Source organism: Trachemys scripta, chromosome 1 (assembly GCF_013100865.1).
Source record: "Trachemys scripta elegans isolate TJP31775 chromosome 1, CAS_Tse_1.0, whole genome shotgun sequence".
Classification (NCBI taxonomy): domain Eukaryota; kingdom Metazoa; phylum Chordata; order Testudines; family Emydidae; genus Trachemys; species Trachemys scripta.
In genome coordinates this window covers 248,544,342-248,560,505 of record NC_048298.1, presented here as the reverse complement: position 1 = coordinate 248,560,505, position 16,164 = coordinate 248,544,342, and the positions used below count along the sequence as shown (strand labels likewise).

General features: G+C 40.2%; 1 protein-coding gene across 1 annotated transcript in view; it reads left to right on the top strand.

Annotated features, from left to right (window-relative positions):
- Positions 1–16,164, top strand: part of PCCA (propionyl-CoA carboxylase subunit alpha) — a 384,189-nt gene that overhangs the window by 165,395 nt on the left and 202,630 nt on the right. Inside the window, exons 13-14 of the mRNA XM_034758211.1 lie at positions 11,519–11,662; positions 13,194–13,268. Of these exons, the coding sequence (XP_034614102.1) occupies positions 11,519–11,662; positions 13,194–13,268 (219 nt within the window). The remainder of the gene's footprint in view (positions 1–11,518; positions 11,663–13,193; positions 13,269–16,164) is intronic.

Here is a 16,164-nt window from a genome sequence, read left to right as displayed (position 1 = left end):
GAAATATTTTGAAACCTTGACAGTTTTCATGGGATGGAAAAACTGGTTTCTCCAACTCTTGTAATGAACTCAGTGTAAATAACTAGGATAGCTACAACCAGAAATTGTGTTTTCTGCTACCTGTAGCAAATCCCTGAGAAAGTAAGTGATAGTTTTTGTTGGCTGGTTTGTTATTTTTTGTGGGGGAGGTGAAAGGGGAGGGAAGGGGTGGTTGTCGTATCAGAAGATTGCAATATTAAGAAATGTGAAGTGTCTCAAAGTAAAATTTCAGATGACTACAACTGCAATTTGCTGAGGCATGTCGTTCAGGTTTCTTAATGTTGCAGTGATGCATTGCTGCTTTCATTTCACTTAGTTCACCAAACAGGCATCAGATGGTAAAGGCTTTCAGTTGTTACTAACCTGGGCTGGATTTAAACTACTGACCTAGAGGTGAAAGGTTTTTTCTCCCGTTACCAATCCCCTAAGCTTCCCAGAATCCAGTCTTCACAAAGTTTATGCCGGCTGTCCATGCCTGTTTGAGCTGGAGGAAAAGATGATTTTGCTGCCAGACAAGACTCCTTTACACAAGAGGGTCAGCCGACAAAGATTTTGCCATGCTCTTGCCTCTTTAATGCAACTTCCATTATATAGCCACTGGTCATATGCTGCTCAGACTTTCATAAAGAACTACAGAAAAGCGATGCTAATTGTTGTTGACCGAAGAGACTGCATTGTTTCCAAAGTCACTGAATCTGATGGATGCCATTAATAGAGCTGCCAATACATGGAATAATGTCTCAGGCCATGTCTACACTAGCACTTATGTCCACAAAACTTTTGTCGCCCCCCCCCCCCCCCCCCCCGAGTGACATAAGTTTTGGTGACACAAGCAGTGGTGTGTACAGCGTTATGTCGGTGGCAGACGCTCTCCTGCTGATATAGCTATCACCGTGCGTTGAGGTGGTTTTATTATGTCGACGGGAGAGTTCTCTCCTGTTGGCATAATGTGGCTACACAAGTGGTCTTACCGCGGCACAGCTGTAAGCTTGTAAGTATAGCTATGGCCTCAGAGATGATACCACCATGTGTCTATAATAAAATATATCAAAGAGTGGAAAACAAAGGAAATTCTTTTTTGGCATTGAGAATAAGCCTGAGAAAGAAACCAAAGATCTTTCTCCAACTACAAATGAGTTTATTAGTTTTAGTTATTTGGCTATGAAGAATATTTAAGAATGTGACCATAGCCAGCTTAGTTGGAGGACTTCAGGAGGGCTCTGAGATTATTGCTGAATATAGTCGAAGCAAGAGGAAATAGAAGCTCTAGAAAGAAAGGCATAAGAGTCTTTGTCAAGTGTGAAATGGGAAGGAAATTCTGTAGAATTAACAGACTGTCAGGATTTTCAAAGAGCAGGATTTTAGTTTTGTCATAACTATAAAGGGAAGGGAAATAGCTGTCCTGTGTACAGTACTATAAAGCCCCTCCTGGCCAGAGACTCCAAAATCCTTTTCCCTGTAAAGGGTTAAGAAGCTCAGGTAGGCTGGCTGGCATCTGACCTAAAGGACCAATAAGGGGACAAGATACTTTCAAATCTTGGGGGGGGAAGGCTGTTGTTTGTGTTCTTTGTTTGAGAGTGTGTTCGTTCTCGGGGACTGAGAGGGACCAGACATCAATCCAGGTTCTCCACATCTTTCTAAACAAGTCTCTCCTATTTCAAACTTGTAAGTAAATAGCCAGGCAAGGCGTGTTAGTTTTCCTTTGTTTTCTCAACTTGTAAATGTACCTTTTACTAGAGTGTTTATCTTTGTTTGCTGTACTTTGAACCTGAGACTAGAGGGGAGTCCTCTGAGCTCTTTAAGTTTGATTACCCTGTAAGGTTAATTTCCATACTGATTTTACAGAGATGATTTTTACCTTTTTCTTTAATTAAAAACCTTCTTTTTAAGAACCTGATTGATTTTTCCTTGTTTTTAGATCCAAAGGGGTTTGGATCTTGATTTACCAGGAGTTGGTGGGAGGAAGGAGGGGGGATGGTTAATTTCTCCCTGTTGTAGATCCCAAGGGGTTTGGATTTGTTTTCACCAGGGATTTGGTGAAGGTTTTTCAAGGCTTCCCAGGAAGGGAATCCATTGAAATGGTGGCAGCCGAACCAGAGCTAAGCTGGTAGTTAAGCTTAGAAGTTTTCATGCAGGCCCCTACATTTGTACCCTAAAGTTCAAAGTGGGGATCCAGCCTTGACAAGTTTACACAGAAATCTTGAAATTTTGAACAAGGAAATGTGTTGGATTTTCAAAGGCTACTTGTCAGAAAATTATAAATGTAAGCATTCTGGAAATGAGTTTTCAGACTTTTGACCTGTCTGCTAACTATGGGATATTACATGTCTGTACAGCACAGTAATGGGGGGAAAAATCCTTGCAAAGTAAAGTTGACAAAACAGAATTCTTAAATTTCAAATCTATGTGGTAGATCTTCCAGAACATCAAAATGTGGAAAGTTTTATGGTTATCGTGAGAAGAGGACTAAGTATCTCATTATAATTGCATATGCAAAGAGATCTTTTAGAAGAGTCAGCAGGTACTGGAAAGTTTTGTTAAAGTATTTGCTACATGATGTCTTTACTAATGTTGATATAAAACAGGGCTGGTTTTAGGCCAATTCCCTCGAACCGGGCCCTGCGCCTAAGAGGGCCCCACGCCCTAAAGAAGAGCGCCTAACTTAGGCGCCTTTTTAATTTTTTTACTCACCTGGCGGCGGTCTGGGTCTTCAGTGGTACGTCGTCGGCGGGTCCTTCACTTGCTTCAGGTCTTCGTTGGCATTTCAGCGCCGGGTCCTTCAGTGCCGCGGAAGACCCAGAGCGAGTGAAGGACCCGCCGCCGAAGTGCTGCACCGCCGCCGGGTATTCGAATCGGGCCCTGCACTTACTAAAGCCAGCCCTGCCTCTGGCTCATGAGGCTCTATACTGACCACCTCAGTTTATGGCTCAGTACGTGCAGAATGACAGTTGAATGTGATTTTGGTAGTCTGAACAGATGCTGGCATTGTTTGCTCACAAGAGTGGATCTCAGTGAGAAAAATATCCCTATGGTTATAGCTGCCCACTGCATAATATCTGTGATGCCAACAGGGAAAAGTTGCTGCCAGGCTGTAGCAGCTGTCCGCTGAGTTTGAACAGCCAGACACAAGGGCTCTCAGAAAAGCTCAGTGTGGCGCTCTAGGGCTCAGGAAGGCTTTGAAAGAGCACTCTAACAGTGAGCCAGAGTAAGGAGTTGTGGTGTCCTGTGCTCTCCCTGGCTCTGCTCTTTGGGGTCCTGTTGGGAATTATGTGGTGCTTGGTGCATATCTGTGCATATATCACTGACAGTGCACCTATTAGTTTTGTGGTGCTTGCTGTACATTTATGCCGCTTATACTGTGTTTGTCACTGATCCTATGAGTTATGTCACAGAGTACAATAACAAGTAAGTGGGTGTTTTCACTACTGCCAGGCACTCTGCCGCATATGTTAGCAACTAATAAAGGTTAATTATTTTCCAAACAATACTATTTTATTGAGTAATGAAAACACTTCAAAATATTCTGTGCAAGTTAAAAGAAAATCTGTTAAAACTTTAATAAACGTATGGAACAGAAGGAACATAGATTTCCATTTTAGCTACACATACACTGACCTGTGAGAACTAAGTTGATGTATGTGAAGCTGTGGTTGTACTGAATGTCCCCAGTGGTGGAGTGGCAGGGGTAGGGCTGCGACCCCTGATGCAACGTGGAATCGGGGGGTGGGGGGGGAGAGGAGGGAATTATTGAGTGGGGCTATACTGATGTTCTCCATGAACAGCAAAGGCAGGTGAGCCTGGGATTGTTGAGCCTGTAGGTCCACATGTGTCTGCAGCATCTGTTTGCTGCTCGAAAAGACCCATTATGTCCTGGTGCATCTCCCTTTCCAACTCCTGTGCCTCCCTACTGTCTGCAATATTCATCCTCCAGGCCTTATGGTCACCATCTGATGTAACACTAGGTTGCAGGATCTTGGTGAAAATGTCATCCAGAATCTTTTCCCCCCCACCCCCTCCATTTCTGATATGGGTCAGGCACTTCACTGGTGTGGAGGGCAAACCCCTCAAGGCCACAACTGCAGCAGCTACAGATAAAACACAGAGGTACCACTGTCAGTGTAGTCGCAATGGAAAGCTAAAGTTACGATTCAGAACTCCCTTCTTTGGCTCCCTTATTGACACTCTTGCCTTAGTTCTGAGTGCATATGCAGGGTGCTACTTGCAACTTCAGCCATGTTGAGTATGGCCTGCCAGGGGTGAGGGAATTGCTAGGTTGCATGGAACTGAGTTTAGGGCAATGGCACTGGATACTGACACCACTCTCCACAGGCAGTGGTGATTTTTAGCCGATATCACACTTCTGACTGGACTGTGGTGGAGTCTCAAAACAGCTTCTGGCTTGCAGCATAGCTGGACCCCAACCAGTCGCATGTCCCCTATCCTCCACCACCATTATCATCACCTCATCTTCACTGCTCTTGTCAGGGACCTGTGACTTGGGCTCCTTGGTAGCGTGGTGGTGGGGATCTCCGTTAAGTGTGGCATGCACCTCTTTTTGTAAAAGTGGCAGGTCTGCGATTCATCACTGGATTGACTGTTGGGCTCCCTGGTCTTGTGACATGCCTGCTGCAGTTCATTTCTTTTTATGCAGCACTGCTGCTGACCCTATGGTACTTCTTGTGCATCCCCGTGCAATTTTGTAGTTGTCCACATTTCTATGGCTGTTCCATTGCTATGCCTGTACAGTCTCTTCTCCCCACAGGTCCAGGAGCTCTAATATCTCCTGTGTACTCTAGGCCAGAGTGCGTCTGGAGTGCATAGCCAGCATGGTCAGCGGGGCAGTTGCACACTACAATGGAGAGCTGCTACATGGACACTCTGAAAAAGACATTTCAAAAATTCACAGGGTTTTAAAAGGCAGGGGTGGGGCTTCTGGTCTCTCTGACCCCAGGGCAGAGGACTTCACAATTGTGACCAGAGCAGTCAATGTTGGGTATTGTGGGAAAGCTGCTGGAGAACTGCTAGGGTAAATATAGGTAATGTAGTGTCTATATTTGCGCTGCATTGACCTCAGTGTGTTGACCATGGCTCAGCACCACTCAGGGAGCTGGTATTACTACGTGGGTGCAATGGAGAGCTATCATCACGGGGAGACAAATTGAAGCATAGGCCTGGTCTACCCAACCAAGTAGGTCGACAGAAAGTAGCTTCCACTGATGTAACTCGCCTACTACACTGATTTAGTAACTCCACCTCTGCGAGAGGCTTACTGCTTAAGTCAGTGTAATTAGGTCGATGCAGTGTCAGTTTAGACATTGTGTTGCTTACATCACTATTGCTGCCTTTTAGAAACTGTCCCACAATGCCCTGACACTGACCGTTAAATCAGTGCAAGCACCCTGGTTAGTATGCGCACCACCGACACAAGGAGTGTAGTGTGGAGAGGGGCGGGGAGGGGGAAATAAATCCAAGACCACCATGTACAAAAAAAAAATATTCGTGAAATAATCACAATCTTTCCATTATTTGAGGAAAAAAGATATATTGGTTTCTGTTGTCAGATGCTACCGGTGTGGTGCTTCTGCTTTCTCCTGTTGATATCACTCGGCTGCGTGCGCGTGTTCCCTCTATGTGCTGCCCCAGCTTTGCGCAGATAGCTGACACAGCAAACCCGACGAGAACCCCCAATAACCACAGAGTCTAGTAAGGTACAAAGGCACCTTACATAGATCCAGTTGTTTCTTATGGATGCTGTCTTCCAGATAACCTACTGAATGGACGGTAACCAATTTATCAAATAGTGCTGTGTCAGGATGTAGTATTGGTACCCAGACACTGAACAAGATTGTTTTGAATAACATGTGCCTCAGTTAGGATGCAGCAACAGAGGGTCCTGTGGCACCTTTGAGACTAACAGAAGTACTGGGAGCATAAGCTTTCATGGGTAAGAACCTCACTTCTTCAGATGCAAGGGATAGGATGCAGTTAGGATGCAGTGTCACTGTCCCAAATTATGACTGGTACTAACAGGCAATTTGTTTACCCAATTTGTAGTTACTATGTAACTTTTTGTTTGTTTACCACTTTTTTTCTTCGCCTTCACGTTGTTTGCTGTCATTCGTTTGTTGATTTTTACCTGTGTGTTGGTTAAACAGTTTAGCAAGGTTATGCACATTGTACATGTTGTACAGCAATAATACAATACAGCAATAATACAGCTGTACAATGATAATACAGTAGTACAGCGATAATACAGTTGTTTTTACGTAGTAACCAAGTTGAAATTAAATGATGGATTATCCTGGTCCAGCTAGTGTTTTTTAGCTGATTGTTAACTTAATTGTCCATATATGGTAGATAGAGGTGTATTTAACCAGTCTCTTATTTATAAAGCACTTCATTTTTCTGTTCTTGATGCTTGGGGGTTTCTTCACTGTATACTGAAATCATCTGGTGTCTTCAGGGTGTGATATTTTTTGGTGTCTTTGGTCTGTGGGATGCAACTTAAACAGCTAGTTAGTTAACATAATAAAGGATTTTTGTTTGTTTTTTGTTTTTGTTTTCAGTAACTCAAACTTAATACACAGTTTAACTTAGTTTGTTCTTATTACATTGTAAACAATGTAATAGGGACCAAGCCTTTTATAACACAAGCTATACTTTTGCAATTGTTGTATAGACATTCATTTTCATTTGAAGTGCATTACTAATATTTTTATACGAAATTCTATTTATAACTATACAAAGTAAGGCAAAAAAAAAATAAAAATAAAAAGGGTTAAACATTTGAATAACCAAATTATTTCCTTATTTAAAACTTGTAACATAAATTGGTAAAAAATATAGTACTATTTGCTAAATGTATTGTATTAATTTGGTAACAAGGAATTTTGCATTACTTTATATTTAACATTATTTTAAAACTCTGCTATATGGAAAAAAGAAAAGCCCATGTTTCAAATATTAGTGAGTGGTTAGGATTAGAAGCAGAGTGTGCATTTCTGTTGCTTGGCAACCATATGTTCAAAGAAAGTTAGGAATAATTCCAGCTGTTGCATTCCTGAAGGGTTAAAATACTTAATTTACTGGATTTATTTAAAGTAAAGTTTTTACCTTGTTTTCTTTTTGTTTCTTGTTTTATTCTGTTTTCAATTGCTTTATCTTTTGGAGGTTTCTGTAAAAACTATAACTTTTACCTTTTAAAACAAAGAGAGAGAGCAGAATTGAGGAGAGGCTGGGGGAAAGGGGAGGGTGAACAGCAACCTAGGAAGGTAGCGAGACCTGAGCCAAGAGAGATTAACTCTATTAAGATATTTGAAAGTACAGGCGGCAGCAGCAAGTTTAGCAAACTAAGAAAGCATATAAAGGACAAAACTTAACCGGTATGTAAAAATATTTGAGAAAGAAGGCTCTATTTTCAGATATGAGCGCGGAGTGTGGTTTCGTGGGTCAAAGCAGTTGGGAACCTGCACAGTTAGGAACCACGCCCCTGTTTTTTATCCTGGCTTTGAGAGGAGAATGGGGGTAGTTACCTGCTCTTGTAAAACCTGAATTTGTTCCCCCAATGTCTGTTGCTTTTGTGTGCTTGCCAGATGGATGGTGGGAGTGCCCTTTTTTGCTGCAGTTAACTGGTTTTGGGCAACTCCATGTGTTAATGCATCAATTCTAGGTGTTAACCCACTTAATTTTGTTTTTTTACTTTGAAATGCTTTTTTATTTACTCCCCTGCGATCGAGTCGCAGCTCCTGTCTCCTAATGTGCTCTGTGAACTGTTCCATATTTTCCTTCATCTGATTTACCAATTCTGCGAAAGTATTATGTGCTACTCTTTCCTTCTATGCACTTACTTGTCCCGTTCTGACAGGCACCAGTCTAGGTCTCAGTTTAAATTTAACTGGAACCTGGCTTTTATCATAAGGTAGTGGTTGCAATGCAGTGGACCCCGTTTCATCTTTTAATTTTACTAGGACCACCTTTTTCCACTTCTGTCCCCATTCTTCAGGCACAGGGTAGCTACCTGAAGCCTGCTGTTTACTACCAATATTTATAACATGGGACGGCACTTTTTGCTTCTGCAGGTTTTCTACAGCTGTTTCCAATTTTTTATTTTCCTGCTTTACTTGCTCGAGCATATCATGAGTTTGGACCGCCTGTTGCTCTGCTAACAGAGCTTGGGCTTTCCAATGCTCGACTGCCCGGGTTACTTCTTCTACTTCGCCTGTTTTTTCTGTTACTTGTTTGGTCAGCATGCTGTCTGAGCCATCTCACTGCCAGAGACATGAGTTGCAAAATTCTTGCTTTTTTACGGCTGCGTGCGTGTGTTCCCTCTATGTGCTGCCCCAGCTCTGCGCAGATAGCTGACACAGCAAACCCGACGAGAACCCCAATAACCACAGAGTCTAGTAAGGTACAAAGGCACCTCGACCAGGTTTATTGCGATCTCGGACACAATTGCAGTTCCCCGCAGATTACTTAGTCTACGGGGCATACTACGAGAAAGTGCCTCTTGGCAAGGACCCGGCTCAGTGGCGGGACTTTCCACTGCTCCCGTGGCCGGACAAAGACACCACCCCAGGGATACATTTTTATACACGGGTACAAACAAGTTACACATCACTCCTGACGTATTAAGGTACAACCCCTTCATGTAGTAAGGTGCCACCTCGCACCTTGTACATGTTGGTTCGATCAAAACAACTCTATCCATCATTTTACCCTTTTGCCCCTGTCATTGGGATGGGTCGGTCTGTTCCATGTTATCTGTGGACTGTTCCAGTAGAGTGTTTGTTCTGATATCTGGTGTCCAGTACCTTTTAGGTATGTCTCTTTTTGCAGCATCAGCCCTTTCCTTGCCAGCTTCTGTGAGCAGGTCCTGCCTCTGGCTCACAGCTTAACTTTGCTTTATGTTAGCAAAGTCTTGACCATTACTTTAGTTCAGGCCTTAGGCCTCATACCAGGCCTCTGATACCAAGGTTTATCTCTCAGGGCCTCCTCTTACTACAGTTTCCTTTTAGGGGGCCAATTCTACAGTCTTTATCCCTCAGAAAGATCTATGGGATTAGACTCTTGGGTTCAGATCCTGTACATGAGCTCTGTGTGTGTGGATCCTTGCATCCTCGTGGAGTGTGTTGCAGGATCAGGGCCATAGTTTGAACAGGATAGAACAGTTTTACTCTTTTGGACTATAGGCTTCATGCTCTGCATATTGCTAAAATATTCAAAAAATGAATTGCAAAGACAAAAAAAAAATGAAGCTTTCTTAGCTGACTGTTTCATGCCACTGAGATATTTAATTAAAAAATTCAATTTAAAATATTCAGCTCGTTTCCACCCCATTTTATGGATTATATTTTGGAGATTTAACAATGCGAGTGTTAACAAAATGTGTGACTAGAAATTACTAATAAAATAGTGTCTAGAGTAGTTCCAATGGAATATGTATATAAAAAAGCTTGCTTGCCATATTTTCTTAATACCATTTTCTTCAAATACAAAGGGAGTCTTTTGAAGCAACAAGATAATATTGACTAAGTCAAAGTGTCTTATTGTAGAGTAGATTAAATAAATGTTTGTGAGTCTTAAGAAACAAACAACAAAAATATTTCTCTTTCCAGAAACATTCCATCCTATTTTGATCATCAACAATAAAGCTGAAAACCACAATGACGCTATTGTGCCTGGAATGCCAAGTGTAATCCAAGAAAAATGATGAGGCTAAATAATAAAAATGTCTTCTTTAGAGAAATGTTACATTTTTTCCCCATTTTTAAAATTCTGAAAATGTTCTAAAGTTAAAGGTAATTTTTTAATTAAAATCCTAACTGTGAGAACAAGTTTCTTGACCAAATAATTGATATATAAGTAACTTTCTATTAAAACTTTGTTTTAATAAAAAATTAAGTGCTGCAGTGTACCACCGCAAGGTGGCTGCTGAATTGTTTCCCAAAAACTCCAAATAGGTTTATTAAGCGTGACATAGTAGAGAGTATCATGTGCTAGGTAAAATCAAGATTGAATCCCAAAGGTATGTTCTTAAACTGCATAATCAGATCCCCATTTCAATACCATGTTTATACTTCAAAGAATAGGTGCTTATTTCCGTGATGATTTGTCATTAAAATTATGTCAAAATGTCTTAAAATGTTGTTGAAACTATAAAAACACTCACAACACACACAGGGCTAATTATGGGTGCCATCTGTTTATTTTTATAAAGCAATTTTTTTTTAAAGACCAGTGCATCTTCTTGCTCTGATAAACCACAAGATTATTATAATGATTAACTGTTTTCCTTCAATTAGTGTACTTGAAGTAAGGAAGACAACTAGTTTGTTCATTGACCTTTTCCTGTGTCATAAAATGTATATAATATGACATCTCATTGTGAAGTGCATTTTCTTAAGATATTTGACCCCTAGAACAAAAACATGTTGTAATAAAAATGGCAGTTCTGTCATATTTTTTACTTGGGACGTTCTAATGCTCTCATTGTGTGTATCACATGCTAATATAGTATGTGTCTTTGTTTGTGTCTACATAGTAGGACCATAACCCATCTTCTTTGGGTGCTTTCATTTCACAACTTTTCCACAATCGTTAGAGATTGCTGTAAGTTAATAAACATTTTCAGTTTACAACCACATAAAAAACCACGTGTGTGTGCGTGCGCGTAAGTTTGCACACGCACCCAGTCCGACCCAGCTTTAGTGTGAATGATGGGTATTCCCATGACAGCATCATCCAAAGCCGTTAGCAGCAATTTGCTGAGAGAGCAGAGTGACTCGACTGGTCCAGCCCAGCTATTGTGCCTGCTAAGCACTACACAGATAAGTCTGGAGGGAAAAAAACTGAAGGATCCATCTGCTCATTTCTGCTACACTGCGCTGATGTAAGATTACGCTAATCTGGTTGCTTGTCAGGACAGGTTAGTGAAAGCAGGCGAATGGGTGAGATTTAGGGTAGACTAGCTCTATGGAAAATCGTAAGCTGCTCCTGTACATGCCATGTTAAGTGTAGCAGAATGGGTTGATTATCAGCTACTTTGAGGATTTCAGTTAAAATACATTACATTGCTAGATTAAAAATGAGTCCTCCTCCTTTATACTTCCAAACAAACAAGAAACTAACACATCTGCAACAAATACCATTATGTTGTAAAAAATAAAACATACTTCCATATTTTTTTGTAGTTTTGCTTTTACTCCTTGTGCTTAGTTATTGTATTTACAAATTGCTTATTTATTTTATTTAGGTTTTTTTCAAAAGAAGATGGTTACTGTTGTGTGTATGGGATTCTGGTTTGTTTTTTCTTTTGGTTTTGCTTGACTCTTCAGTTTGGTTTGGTGAAGAAAGCCCAGAGTTGGAAATTAACCCTTTTCCCATTTTTGGCTGGTGATATCGTTGTTTATCTGTATTTGTTTATGATAGGGTTTTTTGGTTGTTTTTGTTACCTACTGACTGTCAGTTCTTGACCTTGCAGGTTGAACATCCCATCACAGAATGCATTACTGGCCTGGACCTAGTCCAAGAAATGATCCGTGTTGCTAAGGGTTACCCTCTCAGGCACAAACAAGCTGATATTCCCATCAACGGCTGGGCGGTTGAATGTCGAGTTTATGCTGAGGTAAAATAAGTGGTAAGGGGTGGGAGGCTGTATGTGGAGCAGTAATACCCAGGTGTAGATAGGCACCAAGGTGAAGTCAAGGTTTATAATTTGAGATTTGTGATTTACTGTATGTAACACAACGGATTAAAAAAAGTTTTATGTGGATTTTTATGTTGTAATTCAAAAGAATAGCCTGAGACCAAAATTATTGCCACATAGGTTCTTCTAAAAATGTATCTCCTGCAAGTAGCCAATAATAATTTCAAAGGAAGTTCACGGCATATTTTCAGCCTAAATTTAATATGATGATTGGGCTGTATTTCATTTTCTTCTGAATTATTAACCAGTACTTCAGGTTGGCTCACCTCCACGTTTTTCTTAAACCTTTTGGCTTAAATATTTGGCTAAAATTTTGTAAGTTGCCAAACTTTTAATGGTACTGAGGCATTTGTTAATAGTTCAGGAAGGATGTTTGCTCCTCTGTAGCTACATTTGCTTTATATGGCCAATTTGGAAAGTGAATTTCAAAACCATAAGTGCACAGTTACATTATGACTCTTCATAGTAACAGCAAAAAAAAATAATAAAAATCCTGAATTAAAAAAATTCTCTTTTTAAGCACGACTGAGACTGGTATTGTAAGTTAATGTGTTATTAGCATTGTTTTTGATATTTGGAAATTTAGACTTGTCTATTGAATGAATGATATTCAGCGGTCTTCATTTTGTTTTAAGAATGTTAATACTCTAGGCAATCTTTACCAAAAAAAAAGAATAAAATCAGCATCTTGGTATGTTTTTTCCCATTTGACTATTGCTGCTTTTATTGCCCAAGACATCTTAATTTCTCTTGTCCCCCTTTCTTTATTTTTCATGACACAGTAGTTTGTTGCTTGTTCTGCTCATTACAGGATGTATATGACTATTTGGATGAAGAATAAATGTATTTGTGATTTGAATGATACAAAGTGTGCATTGAGTATTAGTATGGCTTTAGTAAGGTGGTTGGTATTCAGAATTTTTGCTCAACCATCTATGAATATTAAAGGAGTTTGAACAACAGAATCCTGTTTCACCGTGTCTATGTTGTTCTGTTCACCACAGAATTTGCTGTACTGATAAGTTTGTAAGTAGTTTTATTTGCGAGATTTTTAAAGGCACAAAGGACCCAATTCACATGGAAAGTCAAAGGGAGTTCAGCTCCTAACTACCAATTTTGCCTTTGAAAAACTTCTTTTATGTCATCCCTCCCTCCCCCCCTGCCCCAAAATACCAAAGCTTGAAGATGGCTGAGGAGTTGATACTATAAAGACTGGGAAGAAATACTCTTTTCTGCTTTAATAATTGCATTTCAGAAAGATGAGGTTTTAATAAATGTTCCAATTCTTCAGTGGAAAAAGGGAAAATGGCCCAACAATAAGTAATTCCGGAAACAGAATGTTAATCAAAATAGAAGTGGTAGAAGCTGTTAATTTTGCAACTACTTAACCTTGTTTCCTGTATGTAATGTCTCTACATTAATGCTTTCTCATGTTTTACCTTCATTTCAGGATCCCTACAAATCTTTCGGTCTGCCATCTATTGGTAGATTGTCTCAATACCAAGAACCACTACATGTGTCCAATGTAAGTGACCTGGGCTCTGATTTTTGTAGGTGCTGGGAACTTCAGATCTTCACAGGTGCTTAGTCCCTCTGACAATCAGGCCCTTAGTTTCTATCATTTGTTAAAGGTGGTTAATACTATTATTTGTGCTAATTTAAGATAAGATAAAAAATACAGTACTAACCAAATTGGACTATAAAGCTATAAAGTTTTGTTCTGTTTAATCCTTTCAAACAAGCCTCAAATAAAAATATGCTGTAGAGCAAATAGCATAATCAGATGTTGAATTAACTCTTTAACTGCAAAGGACTGAATACTCCAAAGAGAAGCTGGACTGCTATTCAAATTCGCAGCCTTTAAAAAGCAAATGCCGTTTGTTACAATTGAAGAAAAGTGATTATTAAACATAGTCTAACTATGCAGAGTGGCTGCTTAACAGTTTTTTGCTCCAATAAAAGAACAGGGACATCTCCTTTTTGTATAATCAAAGTAATAAGTAATAAATCCACTGTGTCAGCTGGTGGAAGGACAAGACTATACCATCTGTGAATATGATTATTCAGTGTGATTACTTGCATGGAAAATAGTGAAAGATTACAGGAGGAATCCTAAATTTGGAGATGTTATTGGATATATGATTTATTTCACTTCTTAAATTGTTTTTGCCCATATGCTTTCTAAAGGGACCTGACCCTTTCTGGGCTTCAAGGCTTCATGCTGTGTTCAAAGCCTGAAAGCAGAAGAAAAAATTGTAAAGATTTAACAGGCATTATGTAACGTTAAATAGAAGATAAGAAAACATACATCATGGGATGTATCTAAACATTTTTTTTAATGAAACAAAGAGTGTATTTAATAAGAATTTATAATGATTACTCTAGTGGTTGTTAGACATTTTTACCATGTTGTAATAGCTAACAGGATGTCAAACATTTTGCCCTTGCAAGTTTTTGCAATTTGCAATTTTCCAAACGTGAGACCTGTTGAAAGTACAAGTGATAATGGACAAACTATACCCCCTACAGTCTTTGTCCCACCAAATCTTTCTTCAATTAATGTTGCAGCAGGAGTTTTATGTAATAACATTTGCGCTTGTGAGCCATCCATAGAAAGAAAAAACAATTAAAATGCCTTAAATGTTCTGCTTACTGCTGTTATTTGCTTGTGTGAATGTTGCATGTCAGCTAAATGGACCACGGAACAGATAAAGTGATTGGGTGCAGGAGAGTGCACACCAAGCTTTGTCTATCATTATTGCTGGGAGCAATCAAATTGATGCCAGCAGGACAGTAGACGCGTTGACAGCTGTAATTATGTATCTCCATGGTGATCACTTTTGGCCTGTCATGGAGGCCCACAAGTCCCCTCCCTTGCAAGCATTTAATCAGATTGGGCTGTCACTTGTCAGGTATACAGGGCGGGCTGGGAGTTGTGCTTAGGGGGAGAGGTGAATTGAAAATGAAGGGTGGGAGACGGCTGATAGCTTCACGTGGCCCATCGTGGTACTGAAGAAAGAAATTTTAATTATGCTGGAGGCTTCAGAGAAATGGTTTGAGGATCTCATACAGAGTAGCTGGGCTGTTTTCTTTCTGTTTACTCTCGTTGTCTTATTAAAAAAAAGCTGTTCTATTTTTATTTAGCAAACCATATTTTTGGTCTGTTCCTCTGTAGCAGCAGAAAATGTGCAGTACTGGAGATTAATTTGTCTTCTGAGGATGTCACATAATTAAGAATAAAATTGATTTGACTGAAGAATTTGGATATTATATTGAAGCTATTGGTGCTTCACCATTTCTTTTATAAATTCCTGTTTTCAAAAGATAATAAGTTGTCTGTAAAAATTTGCTCTGAGCTAAAATTTGGCATAGAAGGTCTCAGTCATGGCATCTTACAAATGTGATTTTAAATTAGTTTGGTTGTTTTTCAAATTAAAGGAGGTACGGGTGTGTGGATGGGTGGGTTGATGGGGAAGTAGAAAAGCGACTAGGAAAGTTAGGAAGACGCGGCATTGGGGAAATGTTTTTCCTATGCTCTAAGAATTCTATACTGGGTTTGAGATTGTAATAACTTTTAAATGTACCAGCTGCTAGTTCAGAGTATGATTTTTAGGGCTAGTGAGTATTCGATTATTAAAAAAAAGCTTAAAATGAGGTAATTACAAAGAAATAAGTATCATCAAGTTTGTGACAGTAGAAACTTATTACTCTTGCATGTTGTAACAAACTGACTGTACTGCAGTTGGCATTAAGATTTGAAGAGCTCCAAAGCCATTCTTCGCTAATGTGATCAACAATCCATTCTTTAAGGGTGCTGATGTTGACATAGTCGGTGGGAGTGAGCTTCCCAGCTCAAGTCAACAGAGTTGGGCTAATGGGGCTTATGCTAGAGCTCTCAAAATAGCTGTGAAGACAGCACATTGAAGTTGGGGCTGGAGCTTGGGCTCTGAAGTCTGAGGAGGGTGGAGTAGGTCTGTCTGTCTCTTAGACCCCAGTATTGCAGTGAACTGTGTATGGGTGGAACTCTGGGTGCATAAGTTAGTAGGACTTCATGCTGGCAAAGTGGTGTGCCAGTGCACTGTTCATTGCAGGATTGGAGCCAGAGGTTATGAGGAGAGTCTGAGGGAACTGGGCTTATTTAGTCTGCAGAAGAGAAGAGTGAGGGGGGATTTGATAGCAGCCTTCAACTACCTGAAGTGGGGCTCCAAAGGGGATGGAGCTAGACTGTTCTCATGGTGGCAGATGACAGAACAAGAAGCAATGGTCTCAAGTTGCAGTGGAGGAGGTCTAGGTTGGATATTGGGAAAATATCCCACTATTTCACTAGGAGGGTGGTGAAGCACTGGAATGGGTTACCTAGGGAGGTGGTGGAATCTCCATCAGTAGAGGTTTTTAAGGCCCAGTTTGACACAGCCCTGGGT